The sequence below is a fragment of the Haemorhous mexicanus genome, chromosome 10 (genome assembly GCF_027477595.1).
Source record: "Haemorhous mexicanus isolate bHaeMex1 chromosome 10, bHaeMex1.pri, whole genome shotgun sequence".
NCBI classification, from domain to species: domain Eukaryota; kingdom Metazoa; phylum Chordata; class Aves; order Passeriformes; family Fringillidae; genus Haemorhous; species Haemorhous mexicanus.
In genome coordinates this window covers 3,449,300-3,476,877 of record NC_082350.1, presented here as the reverse complement: position 1 = coordinate 3,476,877, position 27,578 = coordinate 3,449,300, and the positions used below count along the sequence as shown (strand labels likewise).

Sequence of the window (27,578 nt, the reverse complement as noted above, 5' to 3'; positions counted from 1 at the left end):
TGGTGCCCAAAACTCCCCCCAGGACTTGAGGTGAGGCCATCTCTGAGCAGAGCAGACTGGAACAATCCCCACCCTGGCCCGACTGGCGATGCTGTGCCTGCTGCCCCCCAGGACACAGTTGTCCTTTATGGTTGCCAGAGCTGATTGATATTCAACTTGCCACTGACCAGGAGGCCCAGGTCCCTTTCCACAGCACTGCTTTCCAGGCTCTTGTTCCCCAATTTGTAGGTACATTGGGGTTGTCCCATCCCAGGTGCAGAATCCAGCACTTTCCCTTTTTAAGCCTCACACAGCTGGTGTTTGCTCAGCCATCTGATTTATTGTACTGCCCTCTAGAAGCCTTATGGGACAGGCAGAGCTTGTTTCTTCCTAGCTACAGCAGCCCAGGAAGCCAGGTGGAGATCAGAGCTGCTGCCTCAGCATTGCTTTGCTCCGTGTGTGGTTCCACATCACCTTGCACACCTCAGCACCTTCCCTCCCTGGGCTTCTCTGCCCTGCCCTGCCTCACTTCACCCCACCCCACGCCACCTTACCTCACCTCACCTCACCTCATCACCAGGCTGCTCCAGCAAAGGGCTGCTGGGTGACCAGATTGCCACCCTACCACCTCCTTCAGGTCTCTTCCTTGTATCTGTATCAAGAATAGTTTAGCCAGAAGGACCAGGGAAGTGATCATCCCCTGTACTCAGCATGGGTGAAGCCACACCTTGAGTTCTGCATGCAGTTTTGGGCCCCTCACTTTAAAAATGGCATTGAGGTGCTGGAGCCTGTCCAGCAAAGAGCACCAAGGCTTGTGAGAGGTTTACTTGTCTGCTGAGGAGTGGCTGAGGGAGCTGGGGTTGTTCTGTCTCCAGGAGCTCAGGAGGGACCTCCTTGCTCTGTACAACTCTGTACAGCGCCCTAGCAGGCGGCTGTAGTGAGATAGGGCCGGTCTCTTCTGCCATGTCTGCAGTGAGAGGACCAGAGGAACTGGCTTTAAGCTGAGGCCGGAGAATCAGATTAAATATTAAAACATATTTTTCCCTGTTCAGGGGGTCAGGCATCAGAACAGGTTGCCAGGGAGGTGGTGGAGTCCTTACCCTGGAGGATGCTCAAAAGCTGTCTGGACCTGGTGCTGGTGATGTGATCTAGTGGCCTAGGGGTACAGGAGCAGTGCTGGGGGGACAGTTGGACTGGATGATCTGAAAAGTCTCTTCCAGCCTTGGTGATTCTATGATTCTATAGTTACCCACACATGCCTGAGCAGGTGCTACAGTTGCCCCTGTGGTGCCCTTGCTGCCAGCCAGGGTGCCTGCTCTCTGGCACACCAGGGTGCCTGCAATCTGTGCTGCTCTTCCCAGCACCATCTCCATGCCAGCAAAGCTCTGCAGGGCTGGAGAGCTGTGTTAGCAGAGAACAGTTCACTGTACACACTGCCAGCCTCCTGTAGTTAAATGGGAGAAGAAAAGTGGTGTTTCCTTTGAAAGTGGCTTGTAAGTCTGAAGAAGCTGTGTGCACCTTCCTGGTTGCCTGTTTTGCCATGGACATATTCATGGGACAGCAAAGCCTCCTACACAATGCAGACACACCTGGGCCACCAGACTGAGTGCAGGGCTGCCAAAATCCAGCAGCAGAAAAAACAGAGGTTTATCTCAAGGGTGCATGTTGAGGACAAGAGGCAGCAGTCATGTATTGCAGCAGGAAAAGTTCTGCACAGATGGGAGGAACACACTCCACAGGAGAGTGTTGTGCAAATTCCATCTCTGGAGACCCCTCTGTTGTGGCTGGATAAGGCTTGGATGACCTGAGCCAGCACTGAAACTCTGCTTTAGTGGGAGCTTGGCATCCATGTGGCCCCAAGTTATTTTGTGGTTCATTATGTGAAGGCAAAGTTAATAGCAGGATGAGAGTGATCTGCATATTATAATTGCAAGTGACTATAAGACTGATTAGTTTATTAAGATGTTATGACAACTTCAGGAGCAAAGTTACAAAGTCATATTCTTTGGAAGTGGTAGGAAATGAACTAACATTGTTCCTCTTTTTTTTTTTTTTTTTCCCACCCTAACTAATAGTGAAAAGAGTTTGCCTTCTCATCCCAAGGTCAGACTCTGACGAGAAAAGCCTCTGTGAGCTGTGGTGGGAAACTGCTCTAAGTGGTTTAGTACCATATTTAAATTTGCATTTTATCTCTTTCTGATTGCACTGGTGGCCATGGGTCAGCCTCAGAATTTGCCTGAACTAAGAAGTGATTAGTAAGTTCAAAGACATATTTCTGATGTTAGAAATATATATATAAATGGAAACCAGTGTTGTAATCAATGCTTTCTCTGTTTTTCTATGTAACAAAATAAAAAAGAAGTAAAAGAGGTTTTTACCTTTCCATTTTAGTCACTTTTACCACTCATTTTTACTTCCAAAGACCTTATCAGGAGTAGTTTGTTTATTTAGGTGACTTCAATATTTTTCTTTGCTAACCCTTCCTGTGCTGTGTTCAAACCACATACATTTTGGCTGTGCTGTTTTTAATGTTGTTATAGTGATGCTTTTTGCTCCCCCAGGGTTTGTTTTTATCACATTACAGCTCTTGCTTGCATATAACCTATATGTGTACTTTGTGAGGGAAGATGCTCTGGACTTTGTGTATTTATTCCTTTTTGGTTTATTGTCATTCTACTTTGGACAGTTGCAATACATATTTGCTATCAGCTGTGCCATCACCTCAAACTTATAAACATGGCACTGTGGGACAGCTGGTACAATCAGGTGCTGTAGGGCAGGGTGTCCATGGGATGGGCTGAAAGGGGATGGATGTGCTGTTGGAATAAACTATGATCTGGACAGTCCTGTGGGGTTTGTGTGGTAGAAACAGGGTCAGGAAGGGGTGATGAGGGAGGAAGGCAAAGAGAGGAGGAAGTGCAGCAGCAGAGTGGCTGCAGAGCTGTCCCAGGCTGCCAGCCTCCTTCAAGGGGTGATGAGGGAGGAAGGCAAAGAGAGGAGGAAGTGCAGCAGCAGAGTGGCTGCAGAGCTGTCCCAGGCTGCCAGCCTCCTTCGGCCGTGAGCCCAGGAGCTCTGTCCTGCCTCGGGCCATGGCTGCAGTCACAAACAGTTTGGCTTGTTAATGTCATCCACTGGACAGGGGTCCAGCTGCATATTTCTTCTTCAGGATGCATCCTAAAACAAATGCATAAAAAATTTCAGGTAAACCAGAAGTGGAAGTTGTAGCAATGTTTCTGCAGTGCTTTGCACTCTGATGGTGCTTGGGCAGCTCGGTGGCCCTGACAAAGCCAATTACATGCCAGGTTAAGCTGAGTATATTTGGTACTAATTTACATTATTTCCTGGTAATTTTCCCTTTCGACATGCCAGATCTTTGTGTAACAGTTGGACAGAGCTTTGGCCCTGGGTCCTTGATTTTTAGAATGGGACAAAGGTCCTGAGGAGTACAAAACTTTTGTTTGGGTGATTGACCCAGTCCTCACAAAGTGCTGACACGACTATCTTGCAGGAAGGTAGAGAAAACGGATTAGAAACATACCATAAACGTGAGTATCACAATTTATCTTCCTTTAAATTTGTATTGGTAGATATTGTAATTGGGAGATGAACAATTTACTAAAGCATTTGATAGTTTTCATTTTTAAATGAATTTTGAGTTAGCAAACAAGTAACAAATGGATGAAACTTTGCAAATTAAAATTAGAGAATTCTTTGGTTGTCTCCTGTGGTTTTGCTCTGTTTGCATTATTTTATGGCAAATGTGAACAATAATAAAAGTTTTCCTAAGAAAAAAAAAGTATAGAATATTCAATTATTCCAGTTACTTGATGGGATTTAGATTCCTCCTCTACAGTTCTCTACAGTTTCTCTACAGTGATACGTTATGTTGTAGGTAGACATTTTTTTTGTGTTTTTGCAAAGGTCAGGCTTGTATAAAGGTAACTCCATACACTGTGTGTGTATGAACTGTTTCAACAGGTTTCCAATACCAGAAATTCTGGGGAATATCTTTGAAGAAAATTTCTGTTGCAATGGCATCATCCTGTCTACAGATCTGTGCATTGCTGCTGGCTTTAGCAGGATTCACTACATCACTTGTTACTACCATGTCCAGCACTTGGAAAGTTTTGGACTCCACAACAGAGGTGGTTGCTGCAGACTGGGTTTCTGAAGGACTTTGGATGGACTGTGCAGCAACTGCTGTTGGATCAGTACAGTGCAAGAAATTTCTCTACATGCTGAGTTCAGACCGTAAGTGGACTCAGTGGTCATGGCATTTGTTCATAAAATCCAAGGACGGGGTTTTGTTCCTTCTTTCTGTGTTAGCAGGCTGGGGGGCACAGAGTGCAGTTGTCCCAGAGGGCACTGCAGTTCTCTGTGCTTTAGAGTTCTCTGTGCTTCATTTCCATTTGCCTTCTTCTCCATCACTGTCTCTCCCTGAATTAAAATAACTTCCAGCCTTCAATTTTGTTTCTCAATGTGGCCCTATGTATACAAAAGAATGAGAAGGGTCAGGGCAAGCTAAAATCTCTGTATACCAAAACCTGTCTCTGGTATGATGACATGCCTAAGGATTGCAGGGGTGCACTTGTGTGTGCTTTAGGTGGTAGCACAAATGTCACCTGTGTCCCTGCATCTTTGTGCTGGGATATCAGGGAGCAGCCACGCACTGGAGGTGTCAGAACAGCCCAGTATGGGCTGTATGTCCGGTATGGCCAAATCCTGTAGTGGTTGCAGGCAGTTTAAAGGGCCACCATGAAACCAATATTTCATCCTGCAGTTCAGCTCAGTCACTGCTGTGGCTTTGCTGCCCTCTCTGGTGTGCTGACATAGAGGTGTGGGTGATATACAGTAAATCTGAGAATTTAAAAAAAATAATTTTGGGAGAAATTGCATCTTTTCACTCAGCCTAGTTCTTCAATACAGGCAGATCAGAGTTCCATGAGCACTGGTGTTTGTTTGTGCTTTGGTGTGAGACAGCAATTATTAGATGTTCCAGAACTGATTTGATACTTTGTGCTAACCCTGTGTACCTGGGTATTTTTTCTCGAATTTCTCAGAGGTGGTGAGCTTAGACTAAAATACATCTGTGCAATGGATGCTTCTGTGTTTTCTAGGGTCAACCATGCCAGCAGAGTAGTTTATCTGCAGCTAGAAAGAGAAGAAATGTCTCAATAGAGGCTGGAAAATATTTGTTTGAATCATTCTGGATTTTAAAAATATCTTTCTGTAAACACTGTCTATGGTAAAGGACTAGGAAGGACTGACAATGAAGTTCTTTTCTCAGCAGACTTAGTGTAGAAACAGTAACACTGTAGCCTTGGGAAATAGTATTTTGTTAAGCCTTCTGTCTTGAACAGAACCTTGCATTTATTCTTTTACAACTTTCAGTTTTGTGCAGTCACTTTATGAGGGATGTTAATATCATTTCTTCAAGTCTTCCGTGCTTTATAGGTTCCTGATTGCTGTCATTGCTGTTTGTCTGGACTCTTCCAGCAGTTTTATTCTGAGTGTGCAGTGCTTAAACCTTAAAAACACCACGTGTCACAGACTATGAACCTTGTTTTTCTTGACACAGATGTGGAGTTCCTTGGAGTCAGAGCTCCCTAACTGTAAGGCAGATCTCTAAAGGGTGAGAATTTAACTCTCAAGATGCAGCATGTTCATGGTTCTTCTGCAGGGCCCTCACTTTGGTGGCCTCATCTGCCTTCATAATGAGGAGGCCAGTTTAAGAATAAGTATCAGCATCCCATAATGAGGCCAGAGTTTGTAGCCTCAAAAGGAGGCTAATCACATGCTTCCAAGGATTTTAAAACCATTGCTCATTGCATCAGAGGCAATGTCAGCTTTTCACATCATCCTGGTACCTGTTCAGCTCCTCTCCAGGGCCTCCTCTGTGTAGGTACCAGCATGCCTTAAGTTTCTGGAAATCAGAGTGATGAGATGGGGCCAACAATGACAGCATTTGGTTCAACTGACTGGGTTAGAGCAAGCCCAAAGGAAAGCTCCCGAGCTGTGGAAGGTGCTGATGTGAAGCTGTCAACACCAGCTCTTAAGCCCTGCTGATGCAGAGCCTCTTGCAGAGCAGTACTGGCTGTTATGCCCATTGCCTGACAAGCCACAGTTTACAAAATTTACTGAAGAATAGCCTTAGGGTCTTTAACACATTGGAGAGTGATTTTCTGAAGGGAACTATTCAAATGCCTGGTTCTGTATAGGAAACCTCATGCATTTCAGGTCTGCAGTTTAATCTTTTCTGTTTATATGTGTGCTTTATGACTGCCTGTTGAAATACATTTCTTAAATAGGAAGAGATTTTTTAAAATCTCTTCTTTGTTTTTTATTTCTATCCTTGGCAGCAGTATAATAGCTGTGGACACTTGATTCAAGGTCCCAACTATCTCACCTTTCAAAGTGCTGTCAGCAGAAGTGATTGCTGAGATCACCAGCTTAGCACCAGGATGTGGGGAAATTAGCTGGAAACTTTTTGAAGGGTTTTTAATGAAATGCAGATACTCCAGGGTTCTGGTACAGTGTGTTCATTTTACTATGCCATCATTTTTCAGGTTGCAGTGACTAAGCTGAAAGAGGGAATTCTGTAACAGTCACCTGAGATCAATTCTTACCACACACTATCTGGTTTCCTTAAAAGATTGTACAGGATTGTACACTGCCAAATCTGGTCTTGTTTAAATCAGTGGCAATGATCCTCTTGACTGCCACGGGAACCAAAATGTCATAGTGGCACTGTAGTACCCTTTGGCAGCTGAACTACCCACCTACAGCATCAGCTGAAAGTGACAGGGAATTTTGATGAAAAACAACAAATACCTGTTAGGGACAAGTTGGGGCTCTCTCAAGGCTAATCCTTCCCGTAGTGTTTACATAAATGCTGTGGAATTGTTACCATGTTGCATCACAGCAGAATTATTTTATGAAGAAACTCTGACTCCATTTCCTGGAGATAAGGGCAGGTTATCACTGCAAAAGATGGTTAACCATATTTGGATCCACAAGTACTTTAAAGTGTTACCATGAGTGGGTGATGTGAATTGAGGCTACGATTCTATCTAGCCAAGAGCAGAAGCAACTAAACTGAATTTAATATATGCTTTGCCTAGAATAGCTTTTATTTAATCCTAAGGTATTCTAACAAACAGATGCAATTTGCTGATATGATTATTTTTCTTATAGCTGTTTTTCTTCTTAATTTGATTCCTTTTGAGACAGGTCTGTCACACTAGCTCCTTCATTTCCTTACATTTCAATTCCATGGCCCATATATTATTGCAGTTTTAATACATTGTATAATTGTACAGTGTAAGCAGGATGGTTTTTAAAACTGAATGTGTTTAGCTGTAAATCAATACACAGTAAAATATTAATGGAAACCACTGATCCATAAACTTTACCTTCCTGAAAGAAGCTGGCAGTGCAGTTGTTGTGGATTACTTATGACCATAACTCCAAAAACTGCTAAATTTTCTAGCAGAAGTGTAAAGATTCTGTTCTCAAACTGTTTTATTTTTGAATTCTCAAGAGAATATTACAAAAAATCTTTTTGATTTGACAGTAAAAATAAAATTACAAGCAATCTGAATCTGGTGTAAAATCAAGATGACTTCAGAAAAGAGACAGAAATAAAATATTTGCCTATACTTACAAGGTATTTTGTAGAAATACTGACTGGACTTTCTAGGCTGAGAGAAAGAATAGGCTCATTTTTCACTTCCTATTAGAAAAAGAATTAATGTGGTCACTTTTTTTTCATCTTTATCATGAACTGCTCCCACTTCTTATTGTCATGCCCACTAAGTCTTATCTATGGGGAAAGAGCAAAGAGCAAAGGTAGACTCATTTTGGAGCGAAACCCAGAGATAAAACAGCAAGGAGGCTTCTGAAAGGCTTCACTTGATTGTAATCTAATTATAAGGATATTTAACTGTTACTACTCACAACATGACTGCTACATTGGAAATTGTTGGTTTTATTTTGTGCTTGGGTGGGTTGGCAGTTATTGGAGCTACTTTGCCAAATAATTACTGGAAAGTCTCCAGTCTCCATGGTTCTGTGATCACAACATCTACGTTGTTTGAAAACCTGTGGAAGAGCTGTGCAACAGACAGCACTGGAATATCCAACTGCAGGGATTTTGACTCCATGCTTGCACTGCCTGGTAGGTGACTTTGTGCAGCCTTGTTTCTATTGCTTAAAAACTTACTGGCAAAAAGTAGTGCAGCTTTTGTTTTAATAATCTGGGAATACTGGAAAATAACTGGCCAAGAAGGACTTTGTGGGCTGAAGTCATAAAAATCTCTCAAGAAGCAGAATGTGCCAAGGAAAGGCTGTAAACTAAGGCAAACGAAGTCGGTTGATCAAGCATTTAACAAGCATTTAAAGTGGGTTGTAATCTCTTCTCTAGCATCTCCTGGGATGTCTTAGGAGGAGACATTTTTAAACTATTTATTTATTTATTTGGGATTTTTGTATAGACCTTATTTTGCAATACTTCATAGCTAATGTGCCATAGCTGGAGTTTTGGCATGTAATAGGAAATACTGGTTTTAGCTGAGAAGTGGTGGTGGTTTTTGTGAGTTGACACTGAAAATTGTGATAATCCAAGAAATACGTGATAATATGTTATACATATAATATTAGAAGTTATAGAAGGAATATATGCTCTAAATTAATATATCATTAGGCTTGTCAACTAATGCTAACTACTGCCAGTTAGTTAACTGACAGTAACTAAAGTCTATTTGGATGTGGTTTTAAATATCAAGAAATTCAGATCTGCTGGCCCCTGTCCTCTTCATCAGTCTTCATCATAATTGTGGTTGTCCTCAAATGCCCAACTAGGTGATAGTCTGTGGATAGTAAGCATGTTTATAGACAAGAAAGCTATTTTTTTATTAATCTTGAATAATTCAGTATATAGATACTTATTTGGAATAAAAATGCCTTCCTTCTAGCTGAATCTGCCCTAGGAGGTGGCTAAACTAAATAGGTAGGAGGAAGAATGTGTAATAAAGGATTAGTGGGAATGAAGTGTTAAATTCACTTTCTCCCTCAATCTGAAGTAAAGACTTGTTGTTGACCAGCTCTAACACTTGCATAGCAATTCTCTGAGACTGTGTCCAGTATTTAGGGAATAAATCTTTCAGTCCTCTCTAACAATTGCTTTTAGAATGTGTGTATGAAGAGGAACATAACCCTGTTTAAGCATTTTAGCCTCAGTAACAGCAGGATCATTCCATCAGACATTATTCTCTGCAGATCACTTATGTCAGTGTGCACCAGCACTGCTGGGTTAGTAGTTGGATTTGATGATCAGAGAGATCTTTGCCAGCTTTAATGATTCTGTGATTTTGTCTGGTTCTTGTAAAAACTGCTCCAAGGGCTGGTGTGTAACTTACTGCCAGTGACTCCAGGCAGCATCTTGTCATTGATGTGTTTACATGGGGTGAGTATGTGCAGATTTGGGCCATGGGCCTGCAGGAGATCAGCATCTGGAGAAAAAAGTGGGTCTGAAAGAACCTGGTGGGGGTCAGAGAAGAGCACCACGAGTGTTAGAGCAAACAGAACAGAAGGCAAGCAACAGCAAGGCTCCTGAGAGCTGCAGATAACAACACAGAGTCAGCAGGAAGGAGAAAAGTGGGGCCAGAAAGTGAATGATTGGGACAGGCTCTGAAGGGAATTTGTGAAGATTAGCTTTGGTCTGTTGAAGAGGAGATCAGTCCTGCAGTCCTGCAGTATAGTTGAGGGGTAAAGGCAGGGGGAAAGGGAAGGGGAAACGTGCAAAACTGTGAAGAACAAACATTTTTAGAAAGGAAAGCTGAAAAAGAGAAGTCAGAAAGACACTGGATGGCAGTAACAGTTGAAAGGACAGCTGGGCAAAGCAGGAAGGAGGAAGAAAATGGGTTAGGCAACAAGGGCTCAGCAGCCAGTGGGACCTCTGAAAAACATCCACAGTGCTTGCAGATATGAACCAAGGCAGATTAAAAATTACCATGGTCAGTTTTAGGCGTGTTTCAAATTGCTGTTTAGAAACTGAACTGAAACTGCTGCCAGGATGCCAGGGACTGGAGGGAGGGCAAAAAGGAAAAACAGAAATGTCTTTGTTACCTCTCATCAGAAGGTCAATGAAGATTGTCCTTGAAAGTTTCCTTATTGGCAACTGAGCTATGGAATAGTTCTGACTTTTGCTTTATGTTTGGGAAAAGTCAGACTTGGTTCTTTTAAACCAATTTAATGCTTTTGAGTTCACTATACCATTAGTCTAAATGACAAGTATTTGAAGTGAGGAGCTTTTTAAATGCAATATTGAACAAAACTGAAACCATGATTGGCTAGTCCATATAGCTAGCACAGTCTGTCTAGTCAAAGCTAAGTCAAACATTCGATATAACTAGTTGCCAAAGCTTTGTAAACTCTTTTTTTTTTTTTTTTTTTTTTTTTTCTCTTCCCCCTCTTTTTTAAGTTCCATGGGTGTTTTTTCCAATGACAGGATTTGGGGATAATTTCTTACAGTTGGTGTGGACTAATAAAATGCACTGACTTTGTATCTTGTTAAATAAGCTAAGTTTAAAATAAAAATTGGAGTTTTCTGAATTGTGAACCTCAGTTAAGGCTGTTGAGGTTATGGTATTGTGGTACAGTTGTATGAAATCCCTTTCCCATTGGATTGTAAGCAAAGCTATGTTTGTGTGTCCTGGAAAGGTATGGGGAGTCCCATCTAACACTGCAGGAGTCCCCAGGAGCTGAAATGTGAGTTGTTGGACCCTGCAGGGTGATTGGCATGGTGAAAGATCCCAAACCTGAAAGCAGCATTGTTGAGTACTTACCTTAACAGTATCTTCTGCAGGCAAAAACCTTGAACTGTTTGTGGTATTTTGAGGGGTCTTTCCACTTTTACTACTGTTTTCATTTTTTTCCATGAAAGTTTTAAAATTAGTGCTTAACAAAGCATTAACTCCTCAAATGATTTTAGCCTTTAATTCTGTATATTTATCTCATCAGTGCTTATTGCTACCTTTGGTAACTCTTAAGCTGGTAGGACCAATACTCTTAGGCCACAACAGGCTGAGTTGGAGTGTGAGCATCACTTTGCCTTCTGTCTCTCTGTCTGATTTTTGTTGTCTGGAGACAGACAGAATTAGCCCAGCAGGTTATTGTGGCAGATGTGGAGGTGGTTGGGGAGCAAGAGCTTGAGTGCTGGCATCAATGATGTGAGTGTCCAGCTGGAATCAGGTCTGACCCTTCTGACATATGATTAAAACTGTAGAGTCATAAAATCATTTAGGTTGGAAGAGAACTTAATCAAGTTAACAAAGTTAGCAGGTTGGAAGAGAACTTAATCAAGTTAACAAAGTTAGCAGTTGTGACCCTGCCAGGTTGTGATGTTTGACATGTTTATCTCACAACAAAGGTGCCGAAATGCTACTTGACCTGGAGCCTGCCAAATGCAGGCTGCCATTTTAAAGGAGCCCAAAGTTCCCATGTGACCTTCTTTCTTAGGCTTAGATTAATAATCTAGTCCTGGATTTTGTGCAATACCTAGAGGTGAAGACCAGGAGCTTAAAGGAGGCAGAATTCCAGCATACCAGATTCCCTAACGTGGCCACAGCAGCTGTACCCTCTCCACTTAGGGAGGAGTGCTGCAGCTCTGACACACTCACCCCTGTTTGTCACACTGAGTTTGAAGGGCACTGCTAACTTGAGCACCATTCTTTCCCATCTCTCCCTGGAAGCAGCAAAGCTGGCACCTTTCTCCAGTTCCTCAGTAGTGCCAGAGCCTTGCACACCTTGACTATCACCCGGATTTCAGATGTGTCCTGTGCACTCAGCTGTACACGTGTCAGGAATTCAGAAGCACTTGGGAGTAGGAGACTTCCTGCTCCTGCAAATGACCATGTAAACCACTAGGCATTTTCACAGGAATGTCAGGGATGAGTGGCTTGCTGTAGTTCTTCAGGATTTACTAAAGACACAAGAAGATTTACTGAACTTATAAAGTGTATAGTTCAACTCCCAAATCTGTCTGATTTGAAGGCTAAACACACTTGGGTTTGGAGGCTTCTCTGAGCCATGTGACAAAGTTGGACAAGGTTCACTCATTACTGCACCTGTTACTTTTGTCACTTCCTCTAATCACTGTTATTTCTTTCAGCACAAGATTAATGTAATTTCTGTATAGATCCTGATTTGTTTTCTCTTTTTCTGTCTCAGCTCACATTCAGGCATGCCGTGCCCTGATGATTACTTCCATCCTTTTGGGATTTGTAGCTGCAGTTCTCTCACTGCTTGGCATGAAGTGCACAAACATTGGGTTGAGTGATGAAGATGGAAAAATGAAGTTTACTGTCACAGGAGGATTTCTTTTTATTTTAGGAGGTAATATTGAAACTGAAAGGAGAGCACTATTGATATTTTGTATGACTTTCACAGCCAGACTAAATGAAATAAACATTCTTGGTTTAAATCTGTTACAGCCATTAAAAGAATCATTCACCTGTGTGCTTTTTAAACTTTTTCTGGTAGGTCTCTGCTCCATGGTGGCTGTTTCTTGGTATGCTGCAATGGTTACTGCTCAGTTTTTTAACCAACTCTACGCTGGAACCAAGTAAGTTAATGTGGCTGTCATACCAAACTCCATCGTGTGTTGGACAGCTGCACTAACCTCAGCTGCTCCAGAGTTTCAGAACCTGGATGGATCCCATCATCCAGTCCTACAGGAGGGAAAAATTGTATTCAGGGAATCTTTTCACCTCAGAGATGTTGGTGGCAAGGGAGGAAAGTTCTTTTCTGGAGGAGTTAGTGAATGTGAGAGGAATACCAACACCACATCTGAGGGGGTATTGTACCATTTGCATTTTCTTGAGAGACTCAATTAAGTGTGTATCTCAATGTTATGAAGAAGAAAAGGGAAAAATTCTTAATCTGCTTTGGCATTTAGACCAAAAGAGGTGCAAAACTCAAGTTCTGACTAGAATAAAGTACCTCAGATGCATGTGCAAGGGAAAATCGCCTGCAAAGCAGCTCGAGCTTTGTGCTAGTGATGTGCAGAGAAATCTGCTGCCTGTCATGTGTATGTCTATATTTTAACAGCTCCACATTTGTTTGCCTTATGAGTTAAAACAAGGCAAAATCTGTGGGATTATCAGCTAGTGCAGTTGCATACAAACAAGTGTTGAGGTATAGAAGCCCTTGCTCTTTGTCTGATATAAAAGTAACAGTTGTCAAAACCAAATGGCAGCTTATGGCACCTTATCTAGGTGTCCTGTTTAGGAATGAGGAACTAGGGTAGAGGTGACTGCACCTCTCCTTCAGAGAGGGGGAAAAGGAGAGGGGAACATTGTCTGTGGAAAATGAGACATCTATAATATACTTCTACCAAGTATATAAATCATAGATCAGTAAACTATAAATTGTTAGTTGCTAGGCTCATATTTGAAGTGTTTGGTAAAGTTCCCGCCCAGGAATCAGTTAGGGAAGTCAGAGGTGAAGTGCTTTGTGATAAATCAAAGTACTTCAGGCAGTTGCTTTCGTTGTTTGTCAGTTTTCCCTGCGTTTTCAATGAAGTGCTTAGAAATAAATTGTATTTGTGCAGTTCCTTTTTGTTGCTTTATATCCCCTTGAGAGAACGATATGAGGGTAATAAATGCATTAGAGAGCTGAAACAAGCGTCGATAAGGAATTTCGGTTAGTCGGATAGTTGGTGTGTTTGATAGTTACCTGCTGTAGCTTTGGGGCTTCATCATCAAGGCCTGTTAATCAGTTACCAGATGGTTTGCATTCAGTAGCTAAAGAAGTTGGTTTTTTTTTTTATATCTCAATGTCATGTTTAAGCTATTGATTTCCCTGAGCAGTTCTTGATTAGGTAAGTTTGATCATTGGTAAAGCTGAACATGCAGCCTGTGGGACAATTTTATATTCACTTGCATGCCAGTATTGATCTTCACTCTTAACAGACTGGCAAATCTGGTTTTTCAGATTGCATTTTTTTTTGTCTGACTTCAGCAAATTAGTGAAGCTGACCTCTGCTAATTCTTAGAGAGTTTCTCCTACAGCTCTGAAGGCAAACTAAGGTTTTCTTCAGATGTCTCCTATATACTTTGCTTTGGAATGACATCTACAGCATTCTTGTCTGTAGGTGACTGGTGAGCAGAAATGATTGCAGGCACTGGACAACGTGCAATTTGTACTTCTGGGTTTGTTTGATAATGGCTCTCTGCCTGTTCCATGTTTGGAAGTACCTAAACCAGTGGAGACCTTGTGGCTCCCATGTGTGATGAGGCACAGAGAGCTGTGAACCTGTGTAAACCTCTGAATCTCTCCTGTCAGCAGTGAACTCCAGAGTCAGAACCTCTGACACTTTTAAATAATTGTGTTTCCAAGTGGAAAGAAAACACAAATCTCTGGTTCCATGGTACCTTCAGTGCAGTCCAGGACAGTTATTTTGCCCTTATATTTGGTATCTCAGACCAGAGATGTACAGGTGGATTGTGGATACAGTTTTTGTCTGATCATGAAAATTTGTTTTCCTCTTTTTATGAAACTCCTGCCAGACTTTTCCAGACTCAGTTGTGTCTAGTCTTTGGAACAAATTCATTATCAATTAATTTCTTGGACTGGACTGGGGGTTTCCTGAAAGGTATAGTTTTGTCCTGTAAAATAGGGAACTATCCTTTTTCAGCCTGGGACACTCATAAATGCCTTTCAGCCATACAAACACAGAGGGTATTGAATATCCTTTAGGGTATCTGAGTTTGAAAAAGAGCCCTATTCAATCAGCTACTTGTAAGTGACCTAGTGTTGTGTCCATAGAAAACTGATGTCTGTGGGCAGCCTTCTCTTAGCATTTAGACAGTAAGATCTGAATCATTCAGTTGCACAAAATCCTTTCAGTGACACAGCCAATAAAAGGGCAAGATAAGTGTTGTTGTGGATTGCACAGAAGGTATGTCATTATTATTTATTATTATCAACAATTTGTTAAATATTGTTAAATTATTTATTACTACTTATCTTTATGTTGCTTTATGTTGCTACTAGCAGTGCTCTCTGTACTGTTAGTAATTTGGCAGAACAGCTCTATACAAATAAGAGTTTTACTGAGCAGACCCAGAGCCAGATCTGTTCTCTGTTAACTGTTGAAGTGCCTTGCAGTCAGCTGATTTCTATGCAAATTAGAAGTTGTTTGCATGGCTTTGTGCTCCTGTTATAAGTTGTTTCCATAAATTCTTTCATGTTTCAGGTATGAACTAGGAGAAGCTCTGTACTTAGGCTGGGCTGGATCTATCCTTTATATACTTGGTGGGATCTTACTGACCTGTTCATGCAGAGGGAAGGAAAAACAGAATTACAGGTAATCTTGGATTTGCCACTTGAAGTAGTAGCTGCCAATCACACACCACTTTCTACCTGTGCACTATCCTGTCTCTCTCTCACCCCCTGGTATAAATATGTGTAACTTACAAACAGTGCTATGGCATGTCACAGACTGCTGATGGATGGCAGGAGATGCTGTACCAAACACTTGTACCTCCCAGACAGGGTGCTTTATGCATCACCATCAGCAGTCCCCTTTAACTTGTATTTGGTAATTCTGGGCACTGCTGATGGTGAAAATGTGCAGTGAAAGAGCAAAAGAAAACTGTCACCAAAAGAAAAGTGTATAAAACCCCATCATGTGTTATGATCCAGTTTCTGTGCAGTACTCACTGTGAGTAAAATATTCAAACAGTGTTCAGTTTGCAGAAAGTGTAAAGGGATTTCCTAAAGTACATGGAATTAATCACTAGAAACATGTTTTTTTTCTTGCTCTTTATGGAAATATCTTGTGGCACATCAAATCAGGAAAGGTGAGATTTCTGGCTTCAATATTTAACCTTCCCTCCTTTCTTGTTTCAGTCTTAAATTTTGACACATACAGAAGGTCTCTTTTTGAAGGAGAGGGATGAAACAGGCAGAAACAGCAGAGGTCCTTGTCTACCAGAGCTCACATAGCTTGGAGGTTGTATTAGCTGAGCTTGAGAGGGTTGTAATATGGAAGGAAGAAGCATATTCACTGTTGGTCTATTTAATCTTAGGAAAATTATATCAAAATGTAGTGAGTTTTCCTCTGGTACTTCATTGCCTAATCTGAAACCATTTCAATTTTATTGTAATATTTCATCACTGACATTGGACTTTAGATCTTGCTCACCTTACTTTGATACAAAGTACCAAATGCCCTGAAATGTCCTGAAAATCAGGTAAAACTGATCTATGAAGTTCATCATGATGAATGACAGTTGAAGGGGTTGGGTGAAGATACTTCTGTTTTTTTCCTTTGTCATCTTATTCCTGTATTTAAACCTGCAGCTTGTACAAAGGTGCTGAGGGCTTCTGCTTTAGGCCTTGACTGAAATGCCAGGAGGAAGAGCACATGGCAGTTAGGAATCCAGAGTGTGGCTGAGGTGATGAGAGATGCTGTGCAGCCCACCAGGGACCCCATCTACTGCCCCTTAGCTACCAGAACAATGAGAACAGGAGGCCTCTAATTTCTGCCCCGTAGTGAAGAACTTGCTATTGGTGGATTGGATACAAAGCTGAGTAACTTCTAAGTATCTGAAACCATGGGCATGTGTCTAATAGCTATTATTTTGTGTGTTTTTTTCTTGATTTACAGTCCCAAGAAGTATGCATATTCAGCAGCCCAGGCAGCTCCTCAGCCACACATGTACCCCAGGAGCTCTGAGACGGTCATAAGCAACAAGGAGTATGTCTGAGCTTCCATCCTGCATCACCTGTAGTGTTAGTGGCTTATCAACTCCAATAAGGAAGTGAACTACTTCTTTATTCTGGTTCCAAGTTGCAATCCTATGCCCTAATTTGGAGCAGTACCAGGAGGAGGTATGGCTTTCAATGTAAATAGCAGTGGTTTTCAGATGTAAATAGCTTTCTACAGAAGATGCTGTGACGTGAAATCCTGTGGCATGAAGGTTTTCTGCATGCTGAGAAGCCTGGTAAAATTTAACCAGAGTGCAGTATGTGCTGACACTCAAGAGCAATGGTTCCTATTTCAGCTGACTCAAACATGTGGAACTGATAGCTCTATCTGACTGCAAGTTCATATGCCCCACAGTTAGAAATGTGTTTTGTTTTCATTAATGTTTAGCTTCCTTCTTTTGTTTAGCAGCTTAAGCTTTTGACAAGAAATAAACTTTGTTCCACAGACAAACAGATTTTTTGACAAGTGGAATTCTCTAATAAGGATCTTATGTTATACTGAAATTCTTATTATATATGATAAGTCAAGGTTTATAAAAGCTACAAAAATGTTTCTAGCAAACCTGCTAGAATCACCTTCAAATCTGCAGATGTGCAACAAATTTCTTGTTGGCCGTAATGCAGATACAGAAGATAAACAATACAGAATGAACAAAACACAGCTGGGAGTGGAGAAAGCATCTGGTGCAAAAATGCCTTGTGGTAACTAAGAAAATGATAGCCTGAAATTTTTATTTTTATTTCTATGGTTTCAGCTTTTAAAACAACACTACTTTAACTTTGAGCAGTGTTTAACTTTGGAACTTGTACTGCATCTGAATTGTCTAATTCATGTAATTCCCCAGTGGTTTGATTTTCTGTCATTGTTCCATCAATTAGAATTTCTGCCTTAAACTACTCCACTGCTGGGAGCATATGCTTACCTTGTGTGAGCACTTAGGCAGATGGCAATGAGCTAACTTTACTTTGTATTCATGCTTTCAGCAAGGTGGAATGGAGTTTCACCCTGAGGTTCTCAGGTTCCATAACTTGTCCCTTTTAAATTACAATGTGTTCATGCATTTGACAAAACTCTGTTTTGAATGGCTAATGATAAACATGCAGCAGTCTGATCTGGAAGTTTCATGCCCAATAGATAATTTTAGAGGGCAACCTGTAAGCAGTCTCAGCAGAAATGATTTGGCCATGCTGCTTGCATGCAGGAACAGCTGACTTGTAAACTGACACATTAAGGCATGAACTGGGCCCTGTTAGACTGAGTAAGTAAAGCTAAAAGGAGTGGTGATTGCTTCTAGATTGCCAGTGTCATCTTCTTCCCTCCACTATCATCTGCAGTTTTTCAAATAATTCCTTTGGTGTTTTAGAGAACAATTTCAAAAGCTGAAAAGGCACTTAGCCTGCATGGTGGGACCAGAACTCCTTACCATCACCTGCACATTCTGTCCTCTGGATTTTTAGGTAATTTGTGAAGGTGCTTGGGTCTAGTTGAACATAAGGAAAATCACAGAGACAAAGCATCAACCACTGTCAGTTTTCCACCAAAGGTTGTGTCAGCTCATTAAGATGAATTATGATCCAGTAGGTGAGAGAGAAATTCAGAACTTCCTTGGTCTGACATCATGTCTTCTAATGGCATCACTGGGGAGTTTAATTAAAAACAGGAATAAAATCCCTGTGTGGTAACTCCTTCCCTTGTTCAGTGCATTGTTCCCATACTCAGTGTCATTCAGGGGAAAATAACTGCTGAAGATTCCAGGCCTTTCTCTGTTTACAGTCCTTCCAACCATTTTCTGTTTCTGCAGTTATTCCCTGCTTATCTGCCCTCTTTCCACGTGTTACCAACAGAAATGCTCTGAATGAATTTAATGAACATCAACTCAGTTATGGAGGTAAAGTGTTTTATGTACAGGTGATTTAGGAAGTGATTTTTTTCCTTTACGTCTGTAGCAAGTCACTTCACTTTCTTTAAAGTATCTTCACACATTGCTATTTTTAAGTCCTTTGCTCAGGGGAGCAGAGTGCTTTGATATCTGCAAATCTTCTTCATATCTCTGCAGCTGAGACCAAAATCCTGCATTCGGCTCTGCTACGGGTCTGGCAGTTTTCACAGCCTAGAGAACAGGAGAGACACAGTAGAGGCAAGGTATCCTGCATTTGTGGGAGTCATGCAAATGAATTTTGAACTTAAAAAGTTAGAGGAGATTTACTTTGGTTTTGATTACATTTGGCTACAGAGTAACAAACAGCTATTTTGGTGAGCTGACTTCCCTCCCTGCTTGCTAGGAACTGGCAGGTGGGCCTGGTTACAGAATGGATTCATGGGCCAGACACCAGACAGAGCTGGTGATTTATTGGAAATGGGAAAGTCTCTCACCAAGAGCACTGACACTGCTCATGTTTAAGATGATAGTGAGAAACTTGGTCACTCTCTGCACGCCTCAGTCTAAATTAAGCAAATTACCTGACAAATGGGTGAAGACAAAAAGCACAGAGTAGTTTGTATTGGATAGGCTTCCTAGGAAAGCTGACACGTGGAAAGCTTATAGCCATACAGCTGTGGCTGATAGCTGAGCAGGTCCCTGGCACTCTGCAGGCCTGACTGGATGTTCCTTGCTGTGTGGAGCTGGCACACAGGAGCAAACCCTGCACAGCAATTCCTGCACCCACTCACTTTGTCTCTTTCACTTACCATGACTGTGCAAATGATAGAGAAAATGTTCACTAAGCAACCAGCTTGGTATGTTTGCTACCTGTGCTTAAAGCCTGTTTGCATTTATGTTCATCCTAGAAACCTCACACTGAAAACTTGTTAGACCCAAGCTGGCATGAAAAAACTTACAGGCACCCTTTACTGAAATGTTGAATCGCTGTATAACTGGTGATGGGCAGGAGGAAGCACCAAAATAATTCTACAAGAAATCATCATCACTCATAAGAAGCATTGCATTTCTTCCCCAAAAGAGCCGTAAATACGAATCTGGACGTGAGCACATTACCTCAAACGCGTCCTTGAGCGGGAGCTGCCGGTGTCTCATCAGATAAGCCGTGCAGATGGCAGCGGAGCGGCTGCGGCCGTTCTTGCAGTACACCAGGCACTTCCCCCCGGCCCGCACGGCCTCCTCGATGGCGGCGCCGCAGGGCTCGAAGTACCGGGACAGGTCCTCGGCCGGGTCGTCGAACACGGGCACGCGGATGCCGCGGACGCTCCGCAGCGCGGGGAACGGCTGCTGCCGGGTGACATTCACGCAGAAGGTGACCCCCTCCCGCGCCAGCAGCTCCTCGTCGCACGCTGCCCTGGCCGTGCCCAGGAGCAGCGAGGCCGTGACCGGGCAGAGCTGGAGCATCGGCGGGCACGGGGCACGCACCGGCCCCGGTGGCGGTGCGGGAATCCCGGTGCCGGCACGGCCACCCGCGCTCTGCTGCTGTTGTGCACTAATCTTGCCCTGCTATATTTATCCGCTGCCTAGGGCTGGCGCGTAGAGGCTCCAGGCAGGTCCTAGTGCCGGCTGCATCCCGAGAGCTGCGCTCGGAAAGCTGAAAGCACTTTCGGAGCCCACAGCTCACTTGTGAAGGCAGTGGGTTTGCACAGCCGCTACCCCCAGAGCAGCTGCTTACAGGCAGCTCTGCACGGGAATGCTGCTGCTGCTGCGGGTGGTGCTGTCAGTGCAGCGATGCAACGCTGAAGTTGTGTCAGGGTGGGCTTAGGTTGGATATTATGAAAAGGTTCTTTACCCAGAGGAGATCCAGCTGGGCTCTGGAACAGGCTCCGCGGGGCAGTGGGCACAGTACCAAGCTTGAGAGAGCTCAAGAAGTGTTTGAACAGCACTCTAGGGCACGTGGTGTGGCTCCTGGGGATGTTCTGTGCAGCACCAGGACTTGGACTCCATGATCCTTGTGGGCCCTTCCAACTCAGCATATTCTGTGATCGATTCTGTGATTTTCCAGAGCATCTCAGTGCCCCTTTCCTACAACAAAAGCATCTTTTGAGTGCCCAGAAAATGATTTACTAGGCTGGCCAGATAGCATAGTGCTAATCTTTCTGGACTTCAGTAGAATTGCTGGTGTGCTGCCAGGGCAGAGAGCATCTTGCACCTGAGTGTGCTGCCGTGGGTTTGAACTGCTCAGGATGGGTGGGGATGGGCCAAGCCCAGCCAGGTGAAGGTCACCTTGGCCAGTGCTGGGCAGGTGCTGCAGGGCTGGTCACAGGTGCCAGCTGCTTCCTGGAGGCTGAGCTGCTTCAACCCTTTGCTTTCAGGCCAAACAGGAGCATGGGACTGGTACTTGCTGCTGACACAAAAATGAACCTGAACTGTTGCAGCAGCAGAGTACAGACTGGTGTGAAGGGCAGTGGCACCCATTCAGGAATGAGGAGTGAGGTACAAGGATGAGCTTTTATTTGACCATGGAGGAAGGAGAACTGGCCCTGCCACACACCTGCCATCCTTTGTGTCAACAGCAGCCTGTCACTGAGATGTTGGCTCTGGGGCCACAGGAGTTGGCTCTGTCACATGAGCACAAGAGCATGCTGTCCCCTCCTGTTGCCCAGCACATGCCTCAGCTCCCACATGACCTGCCCCCTTACTCACCTGCCCCCTTGCTTCCTGTGCTCAGGGCATGTGGCTGCTGCAAGGCCCCAGGAGGCTCAGTTCAGGCTGGGATCCTGTGGCTGGAAAGGAGAAAGCTCAGCAGGACACCCCTGATGCAGCCCACCCCAGAAGCAGCATGGGGAGAGCTCCTAGATTCCTCCACAGCCACTCTTTCCAGGGATTTTGGACCTTCCCTGGCAGTGACTCTTGCCCAACTTAGCATTTCCATGGCACACCCCTTAGTTCCAGGCCATGATGGGGGCATTCAGGCACAGAGCCTTTCTGCAATCACTGCCATGGACTTCCTTGTGGGACAGGCACACGTCAATTCCCCACACTGTGGAAAAGAGCCAGCTGCTGCCCTGCCTTCCTCTGACAGAGGCTCACCCTTCTTCTGCCTGCACTCATCAGTGAGCTTTCTTGGGCCCTTGCAGAGAGTCCCTGGGTGGTGCTTTATGGGCACACTCCAGTTCATACCAAAACCAAGATCTTGATTTCACATGGCATCACACTTGCTGTGCCATGAACCCTCACTGATCTGTGGGGGTGGCTGTAGCCCATCAGATAGCTCTGGGATCAGACAAGCCTGGTGTGAGTTACTGGTTTACCAGTTCCTGCAGCTCATCCCAGCACTGATCCAGGTGTTACCCAGGTGACACCATCTCAGGGCACCTTTCTTGTCACTTTAGCACCAGCAAATGCCACTGGGGCTGCACCTGAGCTCCCTCTGAGGCTGTGGTTGTTTATTGGCTACCTGCCTGCAGCTGACTTCAGAATGGTCACTCATGCCAGAAAGGTGGGCCCTTCCCACCAGCCCTCCCTGCACCGCGTCTCTGTGCAGAGCAGGAGGGAGGAACAGGGCAGTTGTCACTGCACACAGAGTAATTTATAAGTTAAACACAAATGCCATCTTCTGGCAGTGAAGCCAGTTGCTGCCTCTGTAAGAAGATGTTGAACTGCAGGGTAAGAGGCTCACCCCTTGCTAGAGAAGGTCTGATGCCTCAGTCCAGATTTTGCTGGGGTATTCCTGGTCTTGGTGGCACTGCCAGTCGGGGTATGGTGCCAACGGCCCCACTGCCTTGCTGAGCTCCCAGTATGTGCTGGGCTGCTCTTGGAGCCCTTGAAGCCTTCCATGCCTAGGGAAGCAGTGATGTGTGGCCACAGCTGAGGGGGAGCTGGGCTTGTACCACAACCTACACCTCCTGCAAGCTCTCAGCAGTGAATTTGCAAACATGCAGTGTTCAGTGACATTAGGAACTGCAGAAATGCTTTCAGACACCTTTAGAAAACACCAAGCTGTAGGAGGCTGTTAATTCAGATCATAATTAGACACCAAGGAGGCAAAGCAGGCAACTGGTGTGCACAAAATTTCTCCAAGCAGAAGACCTATATTTTTTCACTTGTCTGTATTTATATAAACGCATGGATGTGGTGCAAATAGCTGTGGCTGCAGGAGAGGAACCTAAATAAATACCTACTCACTTAAGGGTATCAGTCAGTTTATTAAATGTAGCTGAAATTTGCTTCCAGGCAGAAGGATACAGTTTTAGTAGTTTTCAGTTACCAAGTCTCTCAGACATTTCATGAGCAGCTTCCAACACATCACCTTGACAGCTGCATTCCCCCACTTCTGGAAGTGGGTGGAGCTGAAGCACAAACCTTTCTGCTGCACCAGTCCAGTCTCAAGCACATGCTGGAGATCAAACATCCCCCTCACTGCTTTGCTTGCTGTGAGCTGTCCAACAGCTGCACTGGTGCAAAGCCATGGTCTGTAATCACCACAACACTTTGTAATGGCCAGTACCAAGGGCATTGCTGATTTTTTGCACTGTTATGCCATGACTTTCTGTGCTTGATGAGAAAGAGACAATTTAGGATCCTCGCTTTGGTGGCTCAAGCCAGGCTCACCTTGTTCCCACAAACACAGATCCACAGAAGCCAGCAGCTGCTCCTCTGAATGGTGCAGGAATGCAGGCAAATCCCTACTGCCAACACTGCCATCAGCCCATTACACACCTGTGCCTGAACATGGTTTCATTCCTCAGGGCTCCTGACCTGGCCTTTATCTGTGCCTTAACAAGTGAAAAAGAAAGAAAATGCCAGACTTGGCTTAAATGGAGAAGAAATAATTGCCCTGTAAATACAGATTTGTCTCCAGCCTTTTTATTTATACAAGGATTCAAAGAACATATTTCAACTTTAGATAAACAGTGCAAGAGAGTTACAAGTACCTTGGTAACAGAAAGAAATAGATAACTGTCCAGCTATGCTGATAAGTGAAATAATTCTTACTCCTGCAGATAGAAATGCATCTGTTTAAAGCAAAGGGGGACTTTAGATATTCTGCTATACCTTAGCCCCTACCAAGCCCACCAGAAAACAACAGGCAGCTTGTCATTAGTAAATGAGAAGTAGCTGTGCTCTCAAAGCCTTTTGAGACCCTCACCATTGTTTAAAACATACACATTATGGCACAAAGAGCAGGCTGAAAGACAGAGACACTTGGAAATCCACCGTTTATGGTTCTCCCCTTCCCAGGGACAGGGCCTTTGTAAATATTTTTTCCTACACCACTACCCCCTCCATACACCTGTCAAGTATGAGGCCTTTTCACACCAGAACACAATGGATCACCACCTTGATAGCATGGAAGCAGATGTTTCTCCCCAGCCAGCCCAGTTCCTCAGAGATCTCCCCATGCAGCCACCCCAGAGCAGCCAGCAGCCACGGGGAGGTGTCACAGTGTTTTCCAGCAGGCAGCAGCCCAGGAAATGTCATTTATAAGCACTGAAAGGCCCCAGGTTCTGCACCAGCCCAACCACAGGCTTGGGACTTGTCTGGACCTGGGCTGATTTCAGCTTGTTCAGCCACACCAGTGGTTGTTTAGTCAGCAGCAATTTCAGTTTGCTTTAGTTTAGGGTTGATATCCTGGGGGCTTTCAGCCATTTCAGCTCCTGGGGAAGGTGGCACAGCCAAACAACCCTGGGCCACTTAATGGCAGCAGCTGGGGAAACAACTTCAGGGCAAGGGAGAACAGAAAAACTGAGTAACCAGGGACCAACAAAAAGCAGCAGTGTAGGCTGACCACGGGCAGATACAAAAATCAACCGCAGAGGACACAGGGCCACCACCACCACTGGGCACTGGGCACAGAGGGGCTGAGCCCCCTGCACTGCCCCCACCCCAGGCTGCTCTCCTGGGCTCACCCTGGCCTGGCTTCTGCAAGGTGGAAGCTGCCACCCTCAGGGGCAGGAGGGATGTGGAAGTGGGAGCTCAACCCCAGCCCAGAGGTGAAGGCTTCAGGAAGGGCTTCCCCTCCATAACAGATTTTACTGTTTGAGGTTTTGCCTTATTAATTTGCACTATTAGTTTTGTTTTTTTTTTCTTGTAACAGAACCACTAGTTGGGGCTATTACATTGTTAAAATACTAACTGGATAATCAGTAAATTCCTGGCTTCACATTTAAGATGTCAAAGGCCCAATAAGAAGCTTTTGAGGATAACAGGCAGAGAGCAAAAACTAATTGTACAGAAATGGAAGTGACTTTACAGCTCCCATTCTGCAAAGCAAACCATTGACCTCAGCATCGATGTGTTAAAACCCCAACCCAGCTGTGTTTTGATGAGGATACAATGTTTTAATTCTTCCTCCATCCCCTCAGCTTTTTTTTTTTTTTTCCTTTGGATGTAAAGCCTCTGCAGGATTGGTTGTGGGGATTGCTGGAACTGAAGGTTAAATTTGTATTTGCAATTCTGATTTTAAAAGTTAAAAAGAAAAGATAGGAACTCTTTAGAGCAGCAAAAATCATGTGAATTTGCCATATTCCTAGGAGTAAATAAATCTAGACAAAACCACTACTTGCATTTATCCTCTCCAGGGCTCTGATGGGTGTAGTGGCACTGTCTGTCCTTCAGCCATTGTCCAGCACCCCAGTGTTCATTTCTGACCCCTGACCAGATCAGGTCGGGTGATTTTGCCTTTCAGGAAGGTGAGGCCAAGGCAGAAAGGATGCACAGTCAGTGACATTAATCACTGTGGCTTGGAGAGGCTGGTCAAAGCTGGCCTAAAATCTCTGCCTAGTCTGGGGCCCCCTCAGTGCCACCACTGTGTCCCAGGGAGGGCAGGAAATGGACTGGTTTTCAGCATTACCTTGCTCATGTCCTCATCTTTCCTTAAATTGCACACTTCAGAAACTGCTAATGTTAAAAATTGGGGGTTTTTCCCCCCTTTCTTAGAAAACAGCCAAACCCCAACCCCATAATGTTTGCTCAGCCCAAAGGCACATCTCCTCTGGCAAGACAGAGCAGAAATGCTCAAATGCTGTGCAAAAGCAAGAGACAGCCCAGCTCTGCCCTCCCTCTCACCCCAGTACAAACCTGTCTGAAGCTCAAACCCAACCTGTGTGTGCTCCTGGCCCAAGCAGTCACAGGAACTGTGTTGTATCCAGCATCTGCTACACCTATGGCTCCAGCCCACTCTTGCTGCTCAACAGGCACAGAAGCCTCTGGAAGCCCCAAACACACAGCCCTAACAAGCACAGACACTCCTATAGCTACATGAGGACATTTATAACTTCACTCACCACCCCCAGTCTCAAAACCTGCCACAGAGCCCACCCCACTGAGCAATGTGGGGTTAGGGCAGCTGCCCACATCACCCAAAGGCTGGTGAGTGGTGGGACGGGGCAGCAAAGGGTGAACCTGGCCCTCCCCTGAGCCCAAACAGAGCTGCCAGTGGTGTCTGACCTGCTGGCTCTGCCTGTGCCTGCAGGGGTTAGGGGAATTGGATGATGGGGAAGGAACAAGGAAAGTGGGAATCCATTAAAAACCTACAGTACAACTGAAACAAACACCAAAGGTAAAAACAAATCCCAAACAAAACGTTTCCTGTTCTCACATTCCCCCCTGGTGGGTGCTGCCTTGAGCCAGTGCTCTGAGTAGGGCCCATGGTGGTCCCCACCAGCCCCTCTCTGCCCTAAGGCAGCTGCTTGAAGGGGCACAACCAGTCCCAGAGGTCCAGTTAGTAAAATGTCCCTGGTCTCTCTTATTACCAAGAAAAAAAAAAAGGATTCTGTCTATGGCTGGGGCCAGAGAAGGAGGAGGCAGCACAACTGTCACACAGAGAATCCCACTGTGCATATTTGCATCTCTCTGTTACCTACAATGGTACTGCACTGCAGGTACAAATTGGACCATTGTTACTTGGGTAAAAAATGGCTTTCCAACTAGCATGCAAAGAAAAAGTACCCCAAACCCCAACCCCTAACACTCATTCCCAGTCACGTAGATGTAGGAAACCTACATTTCAAATTGTCCTCAGCTACGAGCTCTAGTGGAGAACCCACTTGGGACCTTTCCAAAGAAAAGCGAGTTCTGCATTTTCGGGTCCAACAGCCACTGCCAAACTCTTTCTGTTCAACCCACCAAACCTGCTCACGCTCCTACATACACCACTGGAAGTGAAGGGCCATCTCTGCCCAGCTAGGAAGCACAGAGGAAGAGCCCAAAGAGCCCCTGAACGCAGCACGGGGGCCGTGCCGAGGGTCCCGGCGTCCCGGCGGCGGAGCCGGCGCTGCCCGCGGCACTGGCGCTGTGGCTCCGGCCACGCTGGGGAGCAGGGGCAGGGCAATTGCATATTCCACTGGAGGCAGCAGCACAGCTGCCTTGGAGGGCTCGGCCGAGTTCCCCTGGAGCCCTCTGCAAAGGCTGGTTTCAGCCCCAAGAGCCAGTCTGTGGCAATAACAAAAGTAAAACAATGAGGTATGGAAAGAAGAGCCCAGCACTGGGGAAAGACCTAGAAAGAAGAAAACAGCTCGAGCACTGCCAGAAATAGCAAACAACTGAAACCTTCTGAAAACCTTTTTCTCCTCCATTTTTTTTTCCTTTTTTTTTTTTTTTTTGCCAAGGTGAATTAAATATGTCCTTTGGTTGGTTGGTTGGTTGGTTGGTTGGTTGGTTGGTTGGTTTTGGCAAAGTGAAGCCCTCAGCCGCAGTCTGTTTCCTGGCTGTGCCAGTGAGTTACCGCCACAAGTGCTGTGGGGCGATGACAGCCACCGAGAGGAGGAGGAGGAGGGAGGCAGAAGGCAAAGATCTGCTGCTGGCCCCATTGACGCCGTGTCCAGACTGCTTAGGAATAGCGTGTGTTTCTGGCTGCCTGGTGCTGGGGCTCTTAGAAAGTCTTTTGCCACAGACGTCATCAGGACAGCTGTCCCCGCTCCCGGAGCCGCTCATGTCGTCACC

At 44.6% G+C, this 27,578-nt stretch overlaps 3 protein-coding genes across 4 annotated transcripts in view; 1 reads left to right on the top strand and 2 right to left on the bottom strand.

The window, feature by feature from the left end:
- The first annotated feature begins 3,341 nt into the window (after nt 1-3,341).
- Nucleotides 3,342-17,205, top strand: LOC132331515 (claudin-15-like). 2 transcript variants are annotated; one of them, XM_059854953.1, is made up of 6 exons: nt 3,342-3,524; nt 3,958-4,230; nt 12,208-12,372; nt 12,520-12,601; nt 15,236-15,346; nt 16,652-17,205. In XM_059854953.1, the coding sequence occupies exons 2-6, from the start codon at nt 4,011-4,013 to the stop codon at nt 16,749-16,751; spliced, it is 678 nt and encodes a 225-aa protein (XP_059710936.1). In that variant the 5' UTR covers nt 3,342-3,524; nt 3,958-4,010; the 3' UTR covers nt 16,752-17,205. The 2 variants fall into 2 exon arrangements, with proteins under 2 accessions (XP_059710936.1, XP_059710938.1); XM_059854955.1 differs by lacking the exons at nt 3,342-3,524; nt 3,958-4,230 and adding an exon at nt 7,869-8,155.
- Nucleotides 17,206-18,600: 1,395 nt separating this feature from the next.
- On the bottom strand, nt 18,601-20,286 carry DUSP28 (dual specificity phosphatase 28). The gene is made up of 2 exons (XM_059854956.1): nt 19,749-20,286; nt 18,601-18,863 (listed from the first exon to the last, which is right to left on the bottom strand). Exons 1-2 carry the CDS (start codon nt 20,094-20,096, stop codon nt 18,729-18,731), a joined length of 483 nt encoding a protein of 160 aa, XP_059710939.1. The 5' UTR covers nt 20,097-20,286; the 3' UTR covers nt 18,601-18,728.
- Nucleotides 20,287-23,485: 3,199 nt separating this feature from the next.
- The window catches only part of GPC1 (glypican 1), a 203,156-nt gene continuing 199,063 nt past the window's right edge, over nt 23,486-27,578 (bottom strand). The window contains exon 9 of the mRNA XM_059854952.1: nt 23,486-27,577. Within this exon, the coding sequence (XP_059710935.1) occupies nt 27,357-27,577 (221 nt within the window). The 3' untranslated portion in view covers nt 23,486-27,356. The remainder of the gene's footprint in view (nt 27,578) is intronic.

Bases quoted from the DNA above. Each gene is read 5' to 3' on its own strand.
- LOC132331515 (XM_059854953.1), top strand. From the start codon at position 4,011: ATGGCATCATCCTGTCTACAGATCTGTGCATTGCTGCTGGCTTTAGCA. The intron at 12,373-12,519 runs GTAATATTGAAA...TTTTTCTGGTAG, and splicing joins ATTTCTTTTTATTTTAGGAG to GTCTCTGCTCCATGGTGGCT. The intron at 15,347-16,651 runs GTAATCTTGGAT...CTTGATTTACAG, and splicing joins AAGGAAAAACAGAATTACAG to TCCCAAGAAGTATGCATATT.
- DUSP28 (XM_059854956.1), bottom strand. From the start codon at position 20,096: ATGCTCCAGCTCTGCCCGGTCACGGCCTCGCTGCTCCTGGGCACGGCC. The intron at 18,864-19,748 runs GTAATGTGCTCA...CCTGTTCTCTAG, and splicing joins CGCTCAAGGACGCGTTTGAG to GCTGTGAAAACTGCCAGACC.